The sequence below is a fragment of the Calypte anna genome, chromosome 8 (assembly GCF_003957555.1).
Source record: "Calypte anna isolate BGI_N300 chromosome 8, bCalAnn1_v1.p, whole genome shotgun sequence".
Classification (NCBI taxonomy): Eukaryota; Metazoa; Chordata; class Aves; order Apodiformes; family Trochilidae; genus Calypte; species Calypte anna.
In genome coordinates, this window is record NC_044254.1 from 13,867,360 (window position 1) to 13,889,848 (window position 22,489).

General features: G+C 34.6%; 1 protein-coding gene across 1 annotated transcript; it reads right to left on the minus strand.

Moving 5' to 3' along the window:
* Positions 1-2,988: 2,988 nt before the first annotated feature.
* CCDC18 (coiled-coil domain containing 18) lies at positions 2,989-21,549 on the minus strand. Its single transcript, XM_030455348.1, has 23 exons — positions 21,419-21,549; positions 21,071-21,236; positions 20,640-20,807; positions 20,132-20,241; positions 18,816-18,944; positions 17,224-17,320; positions 16,352-16,473; positions 15,173-15,482; positions 13,766-13,866; positions 13,497-13,657; positions 12,615-12,835; positions 11,743-11,853; positions 10,794-10,925; positions 9,897-10,031; positions 9,237-9,314; positions 8,475-8,591; positions 7,269-7,436; positions 6,662-6,804; positions 6,095-6,258; positions 5,164-5,377; positions 4,466-4,565; positions 3,609-3,725; positions 2,989-3,153 (listed from the first exon to the last, which is right to left on the minus strand). Exons 1-23 carry the CDS (start codon positions 21,547-21,549, stop codon positions 2,989-2,991), a joined length of 3,360 nt encoding a protein of 1,119 aa, XP_030311208.1.
* Between the last annotated feature and the right edge of the window lie 940 nt (positions 21,550-22,489).

Here is a 22,489-nt window from a genome sequence, read left to right on the forward strand (position 1 = left end):
TTGCAGTAAGGCAAGGAGGTATTGCTTGTCTGTGTTCAAATTGTCTATGATCAAATCAGTGTCCTAAAACATCTTACAAACAAGTCAATTTTTGTAAGATAGTGTCTGCATTGTATGTGTACCAAACAAACAAATAAGCAAAAGAAGAACTGAAATTAACCCCCACAACTCAAGATATTTAAAAAATAAAATTTATTTCTCAAAAATAAATTCATATGTTATTATACCATGGCAATAATCTCAAAACAATTGTAAAAATAAAAACGTTGTCATTTGTGTCAATACAAATAAAAACACTCATTTACAAGAAAATGCTAAACTTTCCTCTTTGAATACACAATTGTGTTGCCAGTAACAGCATTCCCGGGCCTCTGCTTGTTCCATGGACAACATTCCTTCTTTTACAGTTCTTGGACCTGAAACAAAGCATCTGTGATCACAACCTTCCTTTAAACTTCTGCACTGAATTTTCCACATAGAAGCACATCTGAACCAAGATGTAAATTTTCAGTTTTTAGGATTTATCTTACATTCTCAAGAAAAAAAGCTGCAGGACTTAAATCCATGGCTTCTTTCTCAAATTCTGCCTCACAGACTTAAGTTATTAATGCCTTTTTGTTCACTGTTTTGCAACTTAAGTGCATTTGTTTTCAAAACAAAAATAATTTACAAACTTTTCAAATATTAAAAGTTCTGGTAGATAAACAGGAAAATACTATGCAGAATATTTTAACAAGTCTTCATATACAAATCCCTGTAAAAGTTTTGTGCCATTTAAAGAAGCACTGTCTTATGAAATAACATCTCTGTGTAAGGTTTCATGTTGAATTGCATTATTATGCTTAAGTTCCTAACAACTCAAGTTTCTAACAATCCAGGAAGTGTTTATACCAGTGTTTATATCAGCCACTAATATTTCATAGCATTACAGTTATACTATGGGTCCTGTTATTTAGAAATATAGAAGTGTTTATATTGCATCTATTCATGCTCAGCTAGATGCTTAATTCTTCATGAGGAATGCTATAAATAGAGTACATAGACATCTGTAAGCAGCACAAAAACTTAAAACAAATGAATGAAAGATTGTTACAATAACATCATTTTTATAGTATGCATATTTCCACAGAAACATTGTAAGAATTTCTTTTTATAAAAAAGTAAATATTCAAGCACTAATTTTTTCTTACTGCATTTACCATTTTTAGCACAATTTTATTTCTCATTTCAGTAAAGAGCTGGATCAACAAAAGATTAATTTACTATAAGTCAAAACCCAAATTATCTTTTTTCCAGGTATTTTGAGTGTTCAGCAAGTTTTCTAGTTCCTTTATTTGGAATATTTACAACTTCTAAGGACAGCAGGTGCTGTAGTGTTACAAGATCTTCACTACAAATTAAAGAGGAATAAGAGCTAAGAACAATTCAACTGAAAAATCTGTCATTTCATGACTTCCAAAAGTGCAGAGTAGATCAGGACAGAAATCAATCCTATCTAGAAATTCCTTTCCTGAACCGATTTAGTTTCAGTAATAAGTATAGATGGTAATATATTAAAGGGGAAAAGAATGAAAGACTATGCCCCCTGAGGCAAAACACCCACTCCCTCTCCTTTTTCGCAGACAGATTAGGTAATTGAGTTTTTAGAACTAGGACAAAGTTCCTGTGGAAGATTGGTCAATCTGCAATGTGTTACTAACATAGAAAGTTTTTTTTTTACATCACACTAGGATATAAAATTTTAAATAAAAGAAGCAACCATATTGTGGCCTAAGTGAAGCCAGAACCCTTCTGCAATACACTTCATACTTTATGCAGAACGCTTTCAAAATCCAATGCTATATGTATTTCACAATAATGAAAATAAACTTAAATTTTCACTTACTTCATTCCAAGTCTCTAAGTGAACATGACCAGAATTGATCTATTTTCAAACCCTCTCATATCATTATTGGTCCTCCCCCTACCTGGTATTCCTTAGCAAAAAAATATAGCAAGGCACCTTATTTGGAAAGGAAGGGTCTAGTGAGCAGTTGTGCAAGGGCTAAGCTAGGAAATCCTTTTCTTCAAAATCAACCCTGAAGTCTTAGGAGGTAAGCTGGAAATATTTTAATGATCATTTTATATAACTTAATATTATACATTGTCATATATTTATTATTTTAATGATATGTGTCAAGGGTATCAGCAGGCACTGTCCTGTTCTCAATGGTCATAAACAACCCTTAATGAAAATAAAATGGAAAACCTGACATAGCTTTATTCTGTACTGCGAGAATCATATTTAGCTGTGACACAGCCAAGCCTCCATGATCTAAAACATGGATCAAATGCCTTTGGTCACTACACAGAAAGAAGACTTCTCCAATATCTTATCTGAAGAAAAGAAATAACACCGAAAGTCAGCATAATCCAAGTGGCAGGAGCCATTTCAGTTTTGGTGCTTACCTCAAGCATCTCTGAATAAACTTCTTTCTGTAGGAAGAGTGTTTATCTCAGATTGCATTTTTACTTGTAGTGACTGATCCATGCCTCAAACCGAAGACCCAGCTAATTTCACTTTATGCTTGATACATCTCCTCTACTCTATCTGTATGCTCCCATTAACTATGCCACAAAATTCTCTCCTCTTGATCCTGAAAGCCCTCTACAGCTCAATGCTCTTTTGCTGCAATTATTTTCACAAAATAAATATCTACATTGTAAGAATTTCCCATCACACAGCATATTGTTCTATTTCATTTTAAGGAAGACCATGTTCATAGCCAGAACATCAGGTTACTAAAGATAATCAATATCCAAATTTCTCCACAGAGCAGATAATTAAGAATTTGCCATTAAATTTGAAAATTTTAAGTCATTAAACTAGAGGATTGACATTCAGTAAATGTCAGGATATAAAATACAATTACCTGGGTAGAAGTAATAACACTCTAAAGAGACACCTTATTGTTCCTTCTAGACAGTTACAGTAACAGCATTAATTTCTTATCCGTCCAAAGAATATTTTACCTTTTCAAGAGCTTCTAGGCTCTGTTTTCTTTCAATTTTTTTCTTCAGTTGATTTATTTCTTGATCTCTCTGGAGCAATTCGAACTCTTTTTCATGAAGCTCATCTTTACAATGCTGGAGTTTCTTCTCTAAGCTCTCAACCTCAACAGAAAGTGCAATTAAGTCAGATATTTTACAGAAAGTGGAATGATTTTTAAAAAGCAAAACCAAACCAAAAGAAAAACCAGTCTCAAACAAAACTCAAAAATATCATCAGTATTGCCTCTGACTTTGGATTCCCTTCTCAAATTTTATTTTTTTTGTCTGTATTTTCTTTTATTAGATGAACAGTCTGGTTGTTATATAATATCAAGTAAAAAAAAAAATCCATTTTCATTTTTATGCTGGCATATCCCTGCAAAAAATATTTTTAATTTACAACCAAAATATTTCTGCTGGTACATTATTAAGGAATTCTCTTCCCTCTCCCTACTATAAGTAACCAATTTTACTCTTCTAGATTAAACCTGGCCATCTATTGTGACCCAGAGCCCAGCTCTCCTAGAATTAGCTGCCCTTTGTTAAGGAAACAGGGGGTAAATTTAAGCAAGAATTACCTGTTTATGACATTCCTTAATTTCTAACTCTGCCTTCTCTAAATCACACTGTAATCGAATTATTTGCTGTTCCATTTCTCCCTTATGTTCATGGACTGTCATATCCAACTGTGTAATCTAGAGGTAAAAAAAGAAAATGAAAAGTTTATTTTCAACTAGTATGCAGATTTTAAGAAGTAGTGTTACAAAATATGACAACAAAAGGAATGAAACTAATGCTTTGTAGACTCACAAATACAGTCCCAATTTGTCAATTTAAAAGTGCATCCCAGCTATCTCATTTAAAAAACAGGGGGTAAACCCAAAGGGAAAAGGGGAAAACTGTGGAGAAGTCCGTAATTAAACACTGTCCTTGGGTACACAAAATATGAAACTAGTTCTCATTTTAAACAGAATGTAATGAGTAGCTTATTATACTCATCCATCTCGTTAGAAAGCACCAAATTTTGCCATAGCAAGAAAAATCCTATTGTTTTGATTAATTCCTGGGGTACTGTGGCAAGAATATATTGGAAGGTCTGGCCTCCGTGCACGGTCAGTTCCTTGAACTGTTTTTTTAATTTATTTAAATCCACACCCTCTTTCTCTTTGAGTCTCAAAAAATACAGAAGTTTGCAACTCCTGCAGGAAGTAGATATTAGAAGGTCAATTTTAAGTGACAAAAGAATAATTTTTCCATGATAAGTATCAAATCCTAAAGCCAGACCTACAGCTGGATTTGAAGGTTGACACAGTGGCTACATTACCAATAAAGTTTGGAACTAGATATAAAAGGCAATTAACAGCCTTCACAAGTTATCTGCTACATAACAGGAATAAAGGAATAAATGTGGGTAACAAACTTAAAATTCTCTGACCTGAGCTGCACGTTGTTTCAGTTCCCAATTCCTTTCTTTCAATGCCTGGTCCATGTCAAGTAGTTCTTGGCTTTTGTCTTCAATTTCTCTCTTGCAATACCTGAAATTCTTGCATGTTTAATTGCTCAATGTACATTCCATTGCTTAATGTACATTCCATTGCTTAGCATGAAATATTCAGATTGAAAATTATTTGTTACTTACCTAAAGTCAAATTACTCTAAAAAGTGAATCAATTAATTGATTGCAAAGACACCAATCCAAATAGAACAATTACATTAACTATACTCCAAGTGTAGATTTCCCAACAATTTCAAGTGATTTAACTGGTTATCAAGACATATTCTTAAGAAAGAATAGTACAGAAGAAAGTATTGTTAACTTATGGTCAGAAAGGAAAGTGGACAGTATCATTGTAGAAGAAAGAAGTTGCTTTTACAGTTATGTCACAGCTTTGGTATTAAGAAAATAATTTTAGCAGATTTTTGAAACAGAATTCACCCCCAAAAAATTCATCACTACTTTTAAAAATGAAAAGTGAGCCAAGAAGTTACTGTATAAAGTTATTTTACAACCACAATCTACCTAAAAATTATATAAAGATGCTAAGAATATTTTTTTAAAAGACTAAAATACTTGCTATTCCTAAGGAGGAATAAACAAAACTAAGTTTTTATGATGGAAAGATACCAGTTTACCTGAGCTCAGTGGTTAGATCCACAATAGCAATGTGTTTCTCCTCCAGAGAGGACTGTGCATTCTGTAATGCACCTTGCAATTCCTGAAGCTGCATTGAAGTAATTTTCAATTCTCCATGGGCATTCTTTAATGCAGATTCTAGTTCTACTATTTTCTGTAAGGCTTCTCTGTGGCAAGTCTCACTTTGAAGCAATTGATCTTCTAAATCATTCACTGTTTTACACACAAAACACAAAATGATTAACCATGAGTAAATCAGGCTCTTTATGATGCCCACTAGCACCAGGGTCATAACCAATTTTCAAATTCAATTTTTTTTAGGAAAATCTAGAAAAAACAGTGACTTCTGTGGTTATATAATAATTGTTTCAAGGGACCCAAATCTTTGGTGATTTTATTCAGCTCATTATCTATAGCTGACTTGAAATGTGAGGCTAATCTAAAAACATTTGGCCAAGGAGAAAGAACAGAAGCAACATAATAATGGAATATGTAGCAGTATGCAAAATTCAAGATTAATTGCTACTAAGCCTCTGCTATAAAAGAACAGTAAAATCAAACTAAATAGAGAAGGAGTTGAAAAGTTTGCTATTTCCATAGAATCTCTACAAAAGTTTTCAGTTAGTTTTAAAGAGCTGTACTTCTGTGAATAGCATACGTCTTCCTTAAATCTGTGTCTTGTTTCATTATCACGAAGAATCTGCAATACCAATTTACAGGGAAAACTACTTCCTCATTTTACTTGGATTAAAGATACATCCCACAAAAGTGAAAATTCGCAAAGGTATAATCAAAAAAAGTTTGTGGCCTTTTTTAAAAAACACTACAGAATGGACTTGACAATAAAACAGAAAGGGAAAATGTCTAGTCTAATATCTACAGAAAAATAGTACTATGAAGGAAATCTGAGAAACAAAACAGCAAAATTACCCTTATTTGCTTTATCACTGAGCTCTGATCGTGCTTCTTGCAAAGAAATATCCAACTGATTTATGTGCATTGCTTTCTTTTCATCATCTTGTTTTAATTGCACTACTTCTTCTTCCAGACCAGTAAGTTCATTCTTACACTGAGCCATCTCCAATTTACTTTGTCTAAATAGAAGAAGCAATCAGAAGAGAACCTTGTAGTACCAGAAGCAGCATACATATGTCCTTACATGCTGTGAATTAAGTCACATTAAGTAGGCTTTTCTTGCAATTAAAACTGTATTCTTTAAGACTACCAAGCTCTCCTACCATCTGCTACCTAGAATTACAAGCAACTTGAAAAATTTAGGAATTGAATTGCATTATGAAGCATCTTCTTAAGGATAAACACACTGCCAGGACATATTCATTCCACTGGCAGACTGTTCCAGAAACTCAAGCCTCCACTTGCTTTAAACCTCCCTTCTGATTTCCAGTCTGTGTTCACATAGACACACCATTAAAAAGATTGCTCCCTGAACTGACATGTCTATCTGCAGAATACACCTCTCAGTTATTATAAACCTACCTGATTGTACTAACAAGTTCATCCACCTTCTGCCTGTTTAAATCTGCTTCCTGAGCAGCTAGGTGAAGCTTCTCCTCTACCTTTCTCAGCTCATCTTCTGCATATGCTTTCTGCTTCTGAAGCTCTTGTTCCAAGCTGGATATCTGTTTTAAATGGTATATTAAAAGTATTGGTAGCTTTAAATGACAAAGAAATACACATCCTTGCCTTGAAACTCCCACAGTGAAATTTTAACAATGCATTTCTTTATAGTCTAAAACTGTATATACTTTAAAACTAGAATTTTGCAGTCACATTTGAAAGACACATAGTTTGTAGTAAATAGAAGATTCAACCTTCTGAATTTCAATACACCTCTCATTTGCAGTCTAGGCTTTGATTCTCTAAGTACTCAGTATCAAGTACTTACCAGCTCTAATGGTAGCTACAGTTTGACAGCAGAGAGTCTGGTTTAGGATGAAACAAAACTCTTTTTTAACACATATCTAAAATAATAACTATCAATTTGGTTATCAAAGAACTATTCAGATTTTAGAAGTATTACAAAAACATATAAAAGCATTTCATTAGCTGCCTTTACGGAGACAGCTCTCACACCACACTGTACCTGTTTTTCAAGTTTAATTTGACTATCTTCCAGCTCCCCATTTCTAATAGTCTCTTGCTGTAACATTTGCTGCTGATGATGCAAAGCTTGTTGCAGGAGAATATTTTGTTCCCTTGTTTCCTGAATATTCTGATCTTTCAATTTTATTTCTTTCTGTAAATAACAAACCTAAAAAACAATTGGTTTTCCATTACAATATTTTCTTATGTGCATCAGCTATTCTCTTCATTCTTAATGAGAATCATACCTATGATTCAATAAAACTTTTGGCTCTTAATTTAGTTCCATTACAGTTTCAATAGTAAATAACACATCTCAATTGTATCACTAAGTTGTACTTTATAAAGTGAGAAAAGTAACATATAACCCTGAATTTTCACTTCTTGCTTTCTAAATATACCTAATCTAGTAAAAAATTTAAAACATATATAAAAAAACCTTCTCATTCCAAATTACTGAACTCCTTCCTGTAACTTCATTATTTCTCAGAAAATCCTTGGTTTTCCCCTTGAGATTCTATTCTCACTTGCTAATATTGAGTTTCACACCACATCCAGTCTCTTCATATTCAGTATAAGAACAACAGATACTGAGGCTTAGAAAGTATCACTAAATATCACAGAGGCTTGTGCATAACACAGACCATGGCCTTCCATCCAGTTGCTCCTGTAATAGTAATCTCCAGCTGACTAAAGCCTGTCTGTCTCTCAGCAAGTAGGGCAGCCCTGACATGAATAGCAAACTATGATAATAAATTCATGTGGTTAGGCTTCCCCACAAATAGAAATTCATACTAATAATATTTAAACTTAATTCTTACTCTCGAAATAAAAATTTTCTTCTACTCAGGATTTCTCCATTAAGATATTTGAAATACAAATTAATTATGTGCATTTAAGTTTATAGGGGGGAATAGGGCTCTCTCAACTTTTTTCCAAAATAATGCTTTATTTCACCTAATTCTGATTTTGTTACTTCTTTCAACAATTCATTTGTTCTAGTACTTCTTTTCTCTAAAGCTTAACTGGTGTTCCTTACTTAGGATTTTGTCCTTCAGCCTCACAACAGTCTTTTCCCAGCTTGCTTCATATTCACAGCTCCTGCTGCAGAAGTTTCGTAACTTATTTCACAGAAATATTTTCAGATTAAATCTTTCATAACATGCATTCTCTGCAGTACAGAAGAGTTGTTAAAACAAGCTGTTACCTCTTCGGACTTTTTTTTGAGCTGATTTTCAAACATGTCCTTATTTTCTTGTGACTGACTCAAATACAGTGCAACTTCTTCCTTACATAGGTCTAGTGCCGACTCAAGCTGTCTCACCTAGTTGAATGCAACAGATTACTTAAAGTTGTATGGCATGTTTTGTATTAAACAGCCTAAAAAAAGTGTTAAGACATATTTGTGTAAGAAGTTTGCAAAGATACATTTTTATCCAAAGAGTATTAAAGGAGACATGGCAGATTACAATAAACTTTAAAACAGAAATACTATTCAGAAATGTCAATTTTGAAAATTAAATTACAATCTATTAAACTGTTCATACCAGATAAGACTACTTAAAAGCAAACATAAGCCCAATATCGAATAATTAATTCACCATGTTATATTACATATAGAATTGTATAAGTAAATTTGGAATTATAATACGTGACTTGTGACAAGTCTTTTTCATAAATAATATACTTTATGAGTACAAGCACAAATCTGCCCAATTTGTAACTACAGTAATTTTATAAAGCAATTATCTACAGCATAACCTGCTAATGCACATTTCACCATACTTAATTAAAAATAATCATTAAAAAATAATGGAAGGACTTCAGGTTAATGACTTCTGAAATATTAATGTGAAACAAATTTCAACAAAGCAGCATTAATGCAGTTTTTCTGTAGAGAATAAAGGGAAATATACCTCTACTTCAAAATTTAAAATTAAATATTGGATATTACAAAGACCTTACTAACTTTGTTTGTTTCTTCTGTTAACTGACTTCTCAGCATCTTCAATCCTTGCTCTTTCTTGGCATTTTGATTTTCCATTTCCTGTTTGTACACACATTTTTTCAAGAGACCAAAATGTAAATAAAGTAACAGTAACTTAACTAATAAAACCCCGTAATCAGAAAAAACATATATTGATTCATTTAGAAAGTAATTGCTTGCATACTGTATTTGTGTACATCATATTCTGAAGAGAATTTGGTTTCTGGTAGGTGTCCCTTCATATTCTGCAGCAGTAGGAATTATTAAAAGGAATAAAACATTGCCACAATAGAACTTTACTGGTTTTCCACCTATTCTATAAGAATAGATACAATTGTTCTTCATCCAGATCTCTTTTTCTGATTAGAGAAAGAAGCCCAAGGGACAAACCAGAGGCAAAAACACAATGCTGAGACAGAAAATAATGAAAGGTCATTGAAGTTTTTACAACACATAGTAGTAGAAGCTGGAGAACGCACCAGATTCAGTCAATTGTTCAAACAGGAATTTAAAATTAAAACATAAGTATCATTCACTTTTGCCAGTTTTTCCATGGGTTTATGAATATGCTTTTCACCATTATTAGTCACTTGTTTGCTTTGCATTTAAAGTCAACCTTTGCATTTAAAGAGCCAACCTTACCTCTCTGCTTTCCATCAGCATCCCATCCAATGACTGTATGCGATGCTGTTTATGTATAATATCTTGTTGCAAAATAGATATTATTTTCTCTTGTTTGGTGAATTCTTGATGCTTCTTCTCCAGGTGTGTCTCAAGCTGTGTGTAATTAATGGTTTATTATTTCAATAAGCTTTTTCAGATAATTTGTGCATCTGTTATTTTATATCATCCATTTATGTCATTCAGTTCTACTCACATCAGTAAAGAATGCAAAGTAAATACATTCCTGCCATCTGCAATGTTGCAGTCTTAAAAATACCAAGAAATTCCAAAATGCTGAGTATCTTTAAAGCAACAGGAGAATCAGAGTAGGCAGAATGTCTGTTGTCAACGAAGACAGTAAGACTTGCATATATTCTTTAGTAAAAGATGACAAGCTGCTTGAACAGCTAGAAATAGCTAATAGAAATTAGAATTTCTAATCACATGACGCAACAGAATTCTTCTACAGATACTGAAAAACCTGCCAAAAGATCTCCCTGAACACAGATGTTTGTAAGGCTCAGGCTGACACAGGTTCAGCAAATGAGAGAATATTGTTACAAGTTATTTTGGTTTAACCCCAGTAGGCAAAAAAGCTATAATTTTTATTTTTAGTATGTGTTTAGAGCAAAGAACAACTATTATTCCTAAGTTCCTATTTCTCTTCAGTGGACCAGAAAAGAGAATACAAATAGAAGTAGTCATGACATTGTGTAATGCTAGATGAACAATGATCTGGAATCAAAAAGTGCAGGGAAAAGATGCAAGTTTTTAATCAGCCATCCACCTCAGAATTACTAAAAAGACAAAGAAATTAACATAGAAAAAAGTTTGAGTGTATCACTCATACATACTAGCACACAAGGAAGGGCTTACTAGTTCAATCTGTTCCTCCATCTCTTTGTGCTGCTCAAGATGAACCAGCTTTGCTTTTTCAAAAGCAGAAGTTACTTGCTCATGTTGTTTGCTGACAGCTGTTTCCAACTCATGAATGTGTCTGTTTTTCCTCTGGGAAACAGCAAGAACAAAAGGGACTTAATAAAGATATTTAGCTGCAATATTAAATAGTATCTTATTCGACAACCTATTCCGTAGATTTCATAAAAAACTAACACAGAATATACTAAAGTTACACAGCATATGTCAAAGGATGCCAAACCTGTGACACAGGCACAGAATGACAGTAGAGGCAGTCACCAGGTGTCTGCCAAGGGGCACTACTGGCACAGATCATAGTAACTAAAGTAAGGAACTTCTGACAAAGACAAAAAGACATTCTGTGTTCATGTGGATAGATGGAATCTTTGAAATACAGGTTTCCCTCTGAAAGGAACCACATGAGCTCCCTCTTCTAGCAAACTTAGGCCTGTTCCCAAAACTTAAGCTGGCTTAACAATACCCAGACTGGAATTTACAGTGCTCCAAGTGTTCAATCACCTTCTTCATTTATTATGGTTTAGAAGATTTTTATTATTCACAGATGTACACATTTTTCACTGAAACAAATGGCAATGCTACAACTGTTCTCAACAGGACCAGTTTCTAATGGCACGTACTACCACAAATAAAATGTAATGTGTCCATTAATAAGTTACCATGTTCAAAAGCACGAAAAAAAGGGAGTTTTATTTGAAGCAAGATCTGTTTTTTAGAAACTGCACCGTCTAAAAACTGCACAGATTATTCAGATCTGAAAGCCTACCCATTTTGAATACATGGCATAATACTTTATGCTTACTTAATTCATTAATAATGCTTTAACTTAAAATTAATCTCCATTTATGTCTTTTTACATAAATGTAGATTTTCACTTAGAACATTATACCATGAGTTCCTGTTCCAACTTGGTATTTCTTGTTGCAGCAGCAGAGTAAGATCTAGTCTTCTCTTCCAACTGTTTCTCAAGGGCAGAAAGTTGAGAGGATTTCTTTGTTATCTGAAATTAAATATTGCACAAAACAGCATGAAGACATGTCTTTTGGGTTTATTCAAGTATTTGTATATACTGTCTTAGCACAAATTCCATTTTAGCTACTACTATCCTTAGTATTTTTTTTTGTATGATCTATTAAACTTTATTGCTTACAAAGAAGAATTCAGCATAATTTACCTCAAATTGATCCAATTCATGGTAATAACCACTGCCATATCAGTTAGATTACAAAATTTATAGTCATTATTAGGAAATAACTAGGGCATTATTAGGAAATACTGCAAATCCCATTATGCTGGAATTCTATTAGCACCAGAATGTAAGCATTTGAATTTTACTTATTCAACCAGAGAAGAGCTACTCAATGCTTCAGTTCTTTCTTTTGTGACTTCCTGGTAAGTCTGTTAATTTCTGGCAATTGTACTAACTTTTTGAGGAAAAATACAACTTCATGTTCCTTCAACATGTATTTCTTAAGATTACACATTAATTCAACCATACCAAGCAACATGACCATGCATATTTTCCACACAACAAATCAAAATAGTAGTAGTAAAGCCCACCAACTCCATCAGCTTTAAAATTAGATTGCTCATAACTAACAAATGAAGGCTGCTAAGTTGCTCTTCTTGCTCAAAAATTTATTTCCAATTTTTCTTAGATAAGACAGATTTTCAAATTAATATGGCAAATGCAGTTTTTCCATAAACTTAACTACCTTTGATTACTGAATTAAACAAAAAGTGATTTTGCTAAAAACTTACTTCTCTCTCTAAGCTACTCGTTTTTGAAGCCTTCTTCAACAGGTCATCCTGAATGATTTGAAACTGAGTGGTTCTCTGAGCCATGCTGGTCTTCAAAGAAGAATTTTCGTCCTCTTTTTCTGTCAGTTTAGTGCGCAACTCCTCTATCTCTTTCTGGAATCTTTGCCTCTCCTTTTCAAATTGTTTGCTGATAAGTTTCAATTGTTGACATTTTCTCCTCTCTCAAATTAGAAAAAGTAAATTTAAGATCAATTTATAAATGGATATACAAGCGAGCACTCAAACAAATAATCCCACAAACCAAATGGGGGAGAAATACAGTTTAATAACAGCATCTTGAACTAACTTGTATAGTATTCAGAAGCAAGCCTGTTTATTTATTCTCCATAACTTAACTCAAAGCTGTGACTCCTGAAAACCAACAAACATCACAAATAAAAAACCCTGATAAACAAGCAAAGAAAAAAAAAAGTTATTATATACCATCATGATATAGATGTCCTGAAGTAATTTCATGGAGCAGTTCTAATAATATTAGCAGAAGCAATTGCAGAAATTCTGCAACGGCAAGATAGAGAGGGAAAAAAAATAATCAAAGAAAACATGGATCTTAGCATTACCCGAATAAAGAAAAAATAGAGTTATATTTCAGCACAACTTATAGCCCAGATATTGCTGAACAAGTAACTTAACTACAAAAAGGAAAAAAAATATTGTGCCAGGAGAATATGACAATTTCCAGAATTCCAGGGTAGGGAAATGTTTGGAAATGCTGCTTGGAAATATATATTTTAAAAACACCACAAACAATTTAAACCCCACCAAAAAAACTATTCTGTGGATTGCTCAGACAGAGCTGCACAGCTGTTTCAGTAAGCTTACCTCCTTGGTTTCTCATCAATTTGACAGGCTCCATTTCCAGACCACATAACCTGCTATTTTCTTGCCCTTCGTTATCTTTAGAAAGATGCTCAGCTCCGGTACACATAGTTAAGTTTCCACAAGGCTTCTGAATTTCTGTTTCTTCCATTGCTAGTTTACTACTATTATAAGGGAGACAACAATTATTTAATATTTTTTCTACATGCTAATTCTAATACCACTTATCATCTGCCTATTCTTGCCATAATTCAGTAGCCAGGAAGTTGTACCTTAGGTGTGCAATCACAGATTTATCCGATTCACAAGATTCAGAGAGAGCTTCTTTTGTTGAGGAACTGGATAACTGGTGTTTCAAGTGGTGCCATTTAAACTAGAAGTTAAAGGAAAACCAAGATCAGTGAAAAATTAAATTTTTATTGCTTCACAGCATGATTAATTCATGTGTTATGTTAAGACACGTATGTCTGCATGTTAAAATCTCAGATAACTTGATCATTAAAATTTTCTCCTGAGTGCTTGCAGAGACTGTGTGTTTGTCTTACATTGGTAGATGTAAGCACTAAAGCCCTCTGAAACTGAGACCATTCCTTTAAATATCTTTGTACAGATACTGAAACATGAACACTTTTGCTGCGATAAATTAAAGAAAATAAACTGAAACACTATCTGTAATTCCACACTTTGAACTTCCCACACCACGTTTCTTTTCAGATTGCAATCGTTGCATTTAATACCATTTTTTTTCCTCAAGGTACAGAGTGCTCCCAAGCATTTCATTAGGTTACTAGAATAATCCAAGATTTTCCAGATAATGTAAATGTATTTTCCAAATAAAGGCCATAAAACAATTGTTAAGGCTTTTCCATATAAAAGTCTATGGTCACAACCCAAAACACGATTTTTAAACAAAATTACTGCATTCTCTTCAGAAAAGGTCACGTTGGCAATCCAAAACCATACAGAAAGCATATTTTTTTTTTGCTTTCACTACAGCTACCCATATTTATAATTCAAAAGTAAAGATATCTGATGCAACCTGTACTCCTGACCTCATATACCTCCCTAGCTCTTCCTGAATTCCCAAACAGTTCCTCCAGTAACCCCAGTAATTTCACAACAACAAGGGTTTTTAAATGACTCTCCCAATCAGTCAGTTTAGTGATAAACTACACCAGTACAAGCTTCAGGCTCATAAGACAGGGCTTATCCTGGTAAAACAGATATTCATTTACAGTCAGGGAATATAGGCCTTCTCTTTCCCAGCAAAAAAAAAAAAAGTTCCTGCTAACATCTCCTGCTGTAATCAACACAACTCTGGCTGTGAGACACAATGAGTCTGCCAGAGGGGAAATGTCATACTGTTCCACTAAGAAGAAGCTCTGTCATACAGTTCATCATGTTTTAGAGAATATATATACATCTGAAGGATCAATACACAGAACAGCAAAATGGCAAGTGTAATTGTAAATGCTTGCTGATTAACCCTTTCCAAAGCACTTACTCCTAGTTCTTGAATGAGAAAACCAAAGTAAAATATTTTAAGAAAACATCCATGCATCTTTAAAACCAAAGATATTTCACTCAGATTATTTCTTAAGATCACAGGATTTCCATGAAATGCCAGTTATAATTCAAAATACATAATAGAATTTTCAAGGATGTATCAGTTACTGTACCTCGTTAGATGTACTTTGAGACAACTGGAAAATAATTGTTTCTAATATGCTGAGCTCCTCCCTTGAATCTTCAATTTCTTGCTGGTATAATTTCAAGTGGTCATGTTGCTGTGCAATAAGCACTCGCAGCTCTGCATTTTCACTTATTAGAGTTTTTTTTTCTTTAAGTGCCATTTCTTTTTCACCAAGTTTTCTCTCAAGCTCAATGATCTTCTGATTGGACTGAGTCAGCATTGATACCATTTCAGTCTTCTTTGCCTCTAGATTCTTAATTTCTTCTTTTGTACTATGATTCTCTTCCCTTAATTGCCTAAAAAAGTATATCCATTTAAAAAGCATGGCTACACAGAGAATTGTCATCATTAAAAGTACTAGAAGAATGCACCATAACTACAGTGTTTTACCATACTCCTCCCTCTAAAAGCTAGGATTAGTTCTATAAGAAGAGGAGAATGGGTTTCACTGCTTTACTAAGCTTTCACTGTTCTTATGGACCGAGATGCAAACTGCTATTAGCAAACAAAAGGAGAGAATAAACTACTTCTCATTCTTAAGCAACTTAGTGGTTTTATGCAACATTGGAAGAATCACTGCTAGGAAGCAGATCAAGGTGTGCTGAAGCCAAGCAGTCCTGAAAACAGGATAAAATAAGTACATAATGATACCTAAAATCACAGCAGATTAATACAATGTACTGAGACTCAGCTGGTCTAGCATTCTGCTACTAACAGAAGAGAAGGAGGGATCCTACTTCTTCTGTCCCCTTATATCTGACTGTAGAACAAGTTAATTGTATGTTTAGCCCATTACAACTTATTTACAATTATAGGTACCTTTTGATTTAGCAAACTGAATTAGCTCAAAGGTCGTGATGGGTGCCAAACGCGGTGCAAGTGATCAGACAAAAGAGGGCAGTCTAACACTGAAGACCCGTAGAGAGCTGTTAAACAGGTTGGAGCTTGAGTAAATGTGCTCACAAAGTGCCCACCCCTGCAAACACTTCTTAGGTGTTCAGTATTATGGCTTCTCTGTTGCATTGCTGACACTGATCCTAAGTGCTCACAGATGCTGCCCTAATTTGGTTTGAATTATGTGAGCTGAGCAGCAGCAGTGACAGCTGTAACATCCAGTTTCTTCTCAAATAACCATACAGAGATTTTTTGAAAGCCTTTGAGTTACCTTAATTGCTCTTCTCGGATGTCTAGATCCTTTCTGTAGCTCAAACACTTTTCATTCAGCTTCTCTTTTTCTTTTTCACAATCAACTAATCGTTTTCCCAAGACTACTTCTTCAGCTTTAACCTTAAAATGTAATTTTTTTTGTTACTGTACAGCAATAACCTAAGATTCTGAGCCTCAACAGGCTTCTTAAAAATAATACTATAAACACTATTCGTTTTTTTCTTTCAGATAAGCCTGCAGATAATTCTACTGTTCACTGTTGTAAAGAATAAGAGAAGGTCAAAAAAAGTTCTTTTTCTCTCATTCGGGAAGTAATGTTATTTTTAACATTTAACATTTTAAAGCATATTTGTAGTTGGCAATTTCCTTCCAAAAGAAAAGACGACTAAACAAATAATTTTCACTAGGATCAAACTGTCTCAAGGCCTGGGTTTTTCCCTCCCTTAAGGCAGGAAGCAGTAACAAATTTGTCCACTGGAAGTTAGGGAGATGATTTAATTTTCATTTTAGCTCTTCTCTAGCTCATGTTTCATTGAATAAATTACACAGATGGAACAAAAAGAGGTATTTTTAAAGGAGCATATGCTTTTAAAATATCAAGTTCCCAGCTGGAAAGCAAAAGACAGAAGAAATAGCAGCAGTATTGGGCTACCTCATAGATGCAGACTGTGTGCAAATAGTTTAAATCTGACTAACTGAAGTTATCACCACAAACAATTGCTTAGCCAGACCCCACCTCACTTAGGACTTCACCAACACCAAGCAGATACCACTGATCCACTGATGAACCTGTTCCTGTTTGCCACCTAGCTTATCAGAAGAAGCAAAATCCAAAATAGCATGCAAATATCAAGTGAAGAAAAAACTTACCTTTTCTAATTTTTCGGTTATTTTCTCTTTATAATTTTTGAAAGTTCTTGTCAGCTCCTCCACATTCAACAAAGCTTCATTTCTTTGCTGTTCTGCTCTACAAAGAAGCAAATCAATTTTTAAAATAACAAATTTCAGGAATTTTCTAAATATTTCCTCCAGTTACTAAAAGCAACTTCTATATTAATTGTTCCAGGTAATTACCTTTCTTCCAACTTTCCAAACCCTAGATAAAAAGTTTCAAACTATGCATAAATTAATTTGAAATATTGTTTTTCATGTCACCATAAATAAAATTCTAATAAGACTAAGAATGTAAAAATAAAGACATTTGATTCCCCTTCAAAAATAGTTTGATTCATATCATCCTCCTTTACCACTAAAATCCCAATTTAGGAACTGGGATGGAAAGCAGAAGAAAGCAGTGGTCCTTAAAATTCAAACTGGTTAAGGGGAAATAGAAAATATTTTGATACTAAAGGAAGTTCACATGATAGAATTAGAGTGAGACTAGCAGGAACTGATCAAAGAGGAGATATTTGGAGGATACTGGAGAGATAGCACTGATATTAGTAAAAGAAGCACCCTTTTCAATAGTACCATATAGACAAGTAAGATTAAGGATAACATGAAAAGTTATCTTAATTAAATGGCAATTCTAACACTTTCTTCATACCAGCCACAAAAATACAGCACTCTGTACTGCTGAATACTGAGACTTAGCATACACTTCAGGTTAACACAGGACAAAGTAAAAAATAACTTCAGAAAAATCGATTCTGGACACATTTCAGCTCTCCACTGCACTACATCTGTTCTGAAGGGAAAATACATAGAATCATCATGGTTTGAAAGGACCTTCACGATCATCAAGTCCAACCATCAGTCCTACACCACTGTAACCACTAAATCATCTTCCAAAGCTCCACATCTGCCTGTTTTATTAATACCTCCAGGGATGGCAACTCAAACACCTCCTTGGGCAACCTGTTCCAAATCTTCACCACTCTTTTCACTGAAAAAATTTTACTTAATATCTAACCTGAACCTCCCCTGGTGCAGCTTGAACCCACTTCTTCTTGTCCTGTCACTCATCACTAGGGAGAAGAGGCCAACACCCACCTCACTACAGCCTCCTTTCAGGTGGTTGTAGAGGGAAACAAGGTCTCACCTCAGCCTACTCTTTTCCAGGATGAAGAGCCCCAGCTCCCTCAGCCTAAGACCTGTTCTCCAGACCCCTAATCAGCATTGATGCCCTCCTCTGCATCCTCTCCAGCACCTCAAGGTCCTTCCTATAATGCAGTTCCCAAAACTGCACACAATAGTCAAGATGTGACTTCACCAAAGCTAAGTACAAGGGTACGTGTGATAAACCAATTGCTAGTATACAATATCATCCTAAAACTATCAGCAAATTTCAAGATTTAAGAAGTGCGTACTTAAGGTATAAGTGTCTCCACACTGAATTTCCTCATTTAAAAAAAAACATCCTTAAAGCAGAGATAAAATTTGATTCTACAAACATCTGCCAATAGAAATAAACACTTCTGCAATATTACTCTGTATTTAATTTATTAAAATTTCTTTGTTACCTCTTTCCTTGCTTGCTTTGTTCTACAAGCTCCATTTTCAGATGTTTGAAGTCCTTTTTATACCTTTGCAATGTGTTTTCTCTTTCCATTTCTGTTTTCCGCCTTTTATCCAGTTTATCTTCCACATCTCTAGCAAATAAATCACAAATAAAAAATAGGAACTTTTTTGTAAAGAAACTAGATTCTGTTGTTCTTTACTGCACAAGATGTTTGAGAAGCACTAGTCAAACAAGCTGCAACTCTCAAACCTAGCTTTGGAACACCCACAGTCTCCAGACTCACAAGGAGAACGTCTGCAGCCTGGAGACTTTGCTGTCCAAACCTCATCAACAGGCAGGTGTCACAACTGGACCCCAGATGGCTGTTGTAGCAAGACGAACCTCTTTTAGGGAACGGCGCTTCAAGGTCCAACCAGGTGTTCCAGCAGAGACTCACGAGCAATGCTCCAAGCCTATGGCTCTCAGAGTTGACTAGCCTGGATCGGTGCTGCTACTCCAAGAGCAACCAGCCTCTCTGCTGGCTAGCTCGGGACTGAGCTGAGCCTGTGTCTCAGGCCTCACCTTTTATTGGCCCCCTGGTCCTGCTCATGCGCAGTGGGGGCCCACCCTAACCAGGCACAGGTGGGCTTGACACAAGCTCATGCTCACTCCCTGGCAATTAGTGGCACCTGGTTGCCTCGTTACACTACAGGCTGTGTTTGTGCCATGACATCCAAACACAGAAATCACTGCAATTCTGGCAATAGGTATGTTTGCTCAGGATACACATGGGAAACAACACTAAAATATGAAAGAAAGTATCTTTACTGCCTTTGTTAAGATGGACTATTGAGATACTAGTTGACTATTATATAACAGGAAGTTGCAAGACAGACTGACAGCCTGGTATGTCTTCTTGACTGCCTCCAGGCTCTGTTTACATCAGCTTTATTTGGCCATTTTCCTTGATTAAAAATTAATTAATAAAGAATCCTTTACACTACATGCTGCACAGTCATATTTGTAAATATGTACACTTGTCTACTACAGAAAATAGAGTCATGCAGTCACTTTAGCCAGTTATAAGGGCACATTCATGTTTACTGTACATTCTTAACTGATTCCTTTTACTGGCCTTTATTATTTTTTCTTCTTTTCTTCAAGTACATCCAGGACAAAATAAAACCTCCTTCCTCCTATATAAAAGTTCCAAAATAAAAGTTTTAAGCTCGAGATAATATGACCCACACAGTACCAGTAATTACGTCATCCCAAAAAAAGAGATTGAACTAGCAAGCAGACCACAATGAAATACTGACTTAAAAGTACACTTTATACCTCAGGACTTTATCTTGAGCTGAAACTTCAGCTTCCAAGTTTAGAATCTGTTCTTTCAACTTCGGAATCCTGACTAAACGTGTTCCTAAAGTTGATTCAAGATGGGAAATCTGAAATATAAACATATTTAGGGCTTACATTTGCATGTGTATCTTCAGGTGAGACACATAAGAACAACTTGTTTACTGGATGACAAAGCTCTCAACCTTATTGTAGATGTTTGTTCATCTATAGAAACTGACCTCTGTTTTTCTGCCTACTTAATATGGGAACTTCCAGTTCCCCAGCACTATTACAGTGTGATAAGCTGTCTAACAGACTCATTTCTTCATATGCTGATCTTGCATCTTGCTCTTCGCCAGAAGTTTATATTCCACTATCTGTTCTTTCCATGCCAAACAGTCAAACATTTCCTTTATCTGCTTATTTTTTACTGTCTTGGCACTGTTGTGTTTTTTTGAGTTTGGGGTTTGTTTTACTTTTTAGTGAACACACTAAAGATACCTACTCTTGATTTTGACTGTATCAATTCAAAGTTCATTGCTTCCACTCTGTTCTTCAGGTAGTGGTTCTGAGAAGTCAAAAATGCATTTTGCTCATGAAGGGCTTGCAGCTTTTCCTTAAGATGTTCAGTTTCTTCTGCAGTTTTTTCAGAAGCAGTGAATATTGAGTAAGGCTAGACATAAAAAAAGTTTATACATATATATATACACACATACACATGCACACACACTTAAATATGCATGTGTCAGCAATCTATACATCAATGGAAGCAGCGGAACAAATGTATTTAGGTCATATTATGATTAAGAAGGTTCAGTTAATATAACTGCCCAATGCTAGAGTGTATCCACCACTCCAAGCCCTAAAAGCAAAAAAATACCCATAACAAAGAGAAAACCAAAGTAACTAAAACAAGTAATGCAGTGTAATATTTACTTCAGATTTTCTTGGAAAATTCTGGACAGAGGTTTTACTTACAGTCAGAGGTTTTTTCTTACAGTCAGAAAAGCCTTGATAGCTGCAATGAAGCTGAAGTAAGTCCTCCAGAGTAAAGTCTACAGCTTCATTGAAGACCTGTCCATTACATTTGCTTGTACTAGTGCTAGTAGGGAGAGTAAAAAGTTGTTACACTTTTGTTGTTACACAAATTGTTAGATTTTAATTTTTCATAAAGAATATGCAAAAGAAATGCACAAAAGGAACTACTTGAAATAACCTATAACACTGAACGAGAGATTTACACTACAAGAGATAGACTGTTGTTGTTCCCAAATGCACTCGTACCTGGAAAGCTCTTCCTCTACAGTTTGTAGGTTTTCTTCAGTTCTCTTCAGCTGTTTCCATAACAACTGTAAACGTGCAAGATCTTCAGCAGCACCCCCACTTTCAGAGCAAGTACACATACTATACTCCATTGGTGTTCATGCATATGCATAAAATACTTTAATATCAAAATATAGTTAAATGTACGTGAATACTATTTGCAAAGACACTTTTAAAGAAAGGGAAAAAAGGGAAAAAAGGGAAAAAAGGGAAAAAAGGGAAAAAAGGGAAAAAAGGGAAAAAAGGGAAAAAAGGGAAAAAAGGGAAAAAAGGGAAAAAAGGGAAAAAAGGGAAAAAAGGGAAAAAAGGGAAAAAAGGGAAAAAAGGGAAAAAAGGGAAAAAAGGGAAAAAAAGGGAAAAAAGGGAAAAAAGGGAAAAAAGGGGAAAAAGGGGAAAAAAGGGGAAAAAAGGGGAAAAAAGAGAAAAAAGGGAAAAAAGGGAAAAAAGGGAAAAAAAGGGAAAAAAAGGGAAAAAAGGGAAAAAAGGGAAAAAAAGGGAAAAAAGGGAAAAAAGGGAAAAAGGGAAAAAGGGAAAAAGGGAAAAAGGGAAAAAGGGAAAAAAGGAAAAAAAGGAAAAAAAGGAAAAAAGGAAAAAAAGGAAAAAAAGGAAAAAAAGGAAAAAAAGGAAAAAAAGGAAAAAAAGGAAAAAAAGGAAAAAAAGGAAAAAAAGGAAAAAAAGGAAAAAAGGAAAAAAAGGAAAAAAAAGGGGGAAAAAAAGGAAAAAAAGGAAAAAAAAGGGGGAAAAAGAAAAAGGATAAAAATGCCTCGCACACTAACTTTTCCCACATTCACTCCATACAAATTGTGTTTTTTGAGATAAGGACTTTTGCACGCATTCACGAAGAAAGCTTCACGAATTGTAACTTAAGAAAACCGGAAAAACCTGTTTTAAGTCAGTTGCCAAGTCTCTTTTACAACACATCTCGGTCATCTCAGGAATGCCGTGCGACTGGCAGGGTGCCTGCAACACTAACAGCACTTGCACGGCGAACAAACACAGAAGTGTCGCCTTACTGCCCAAATGCCAGCAAAA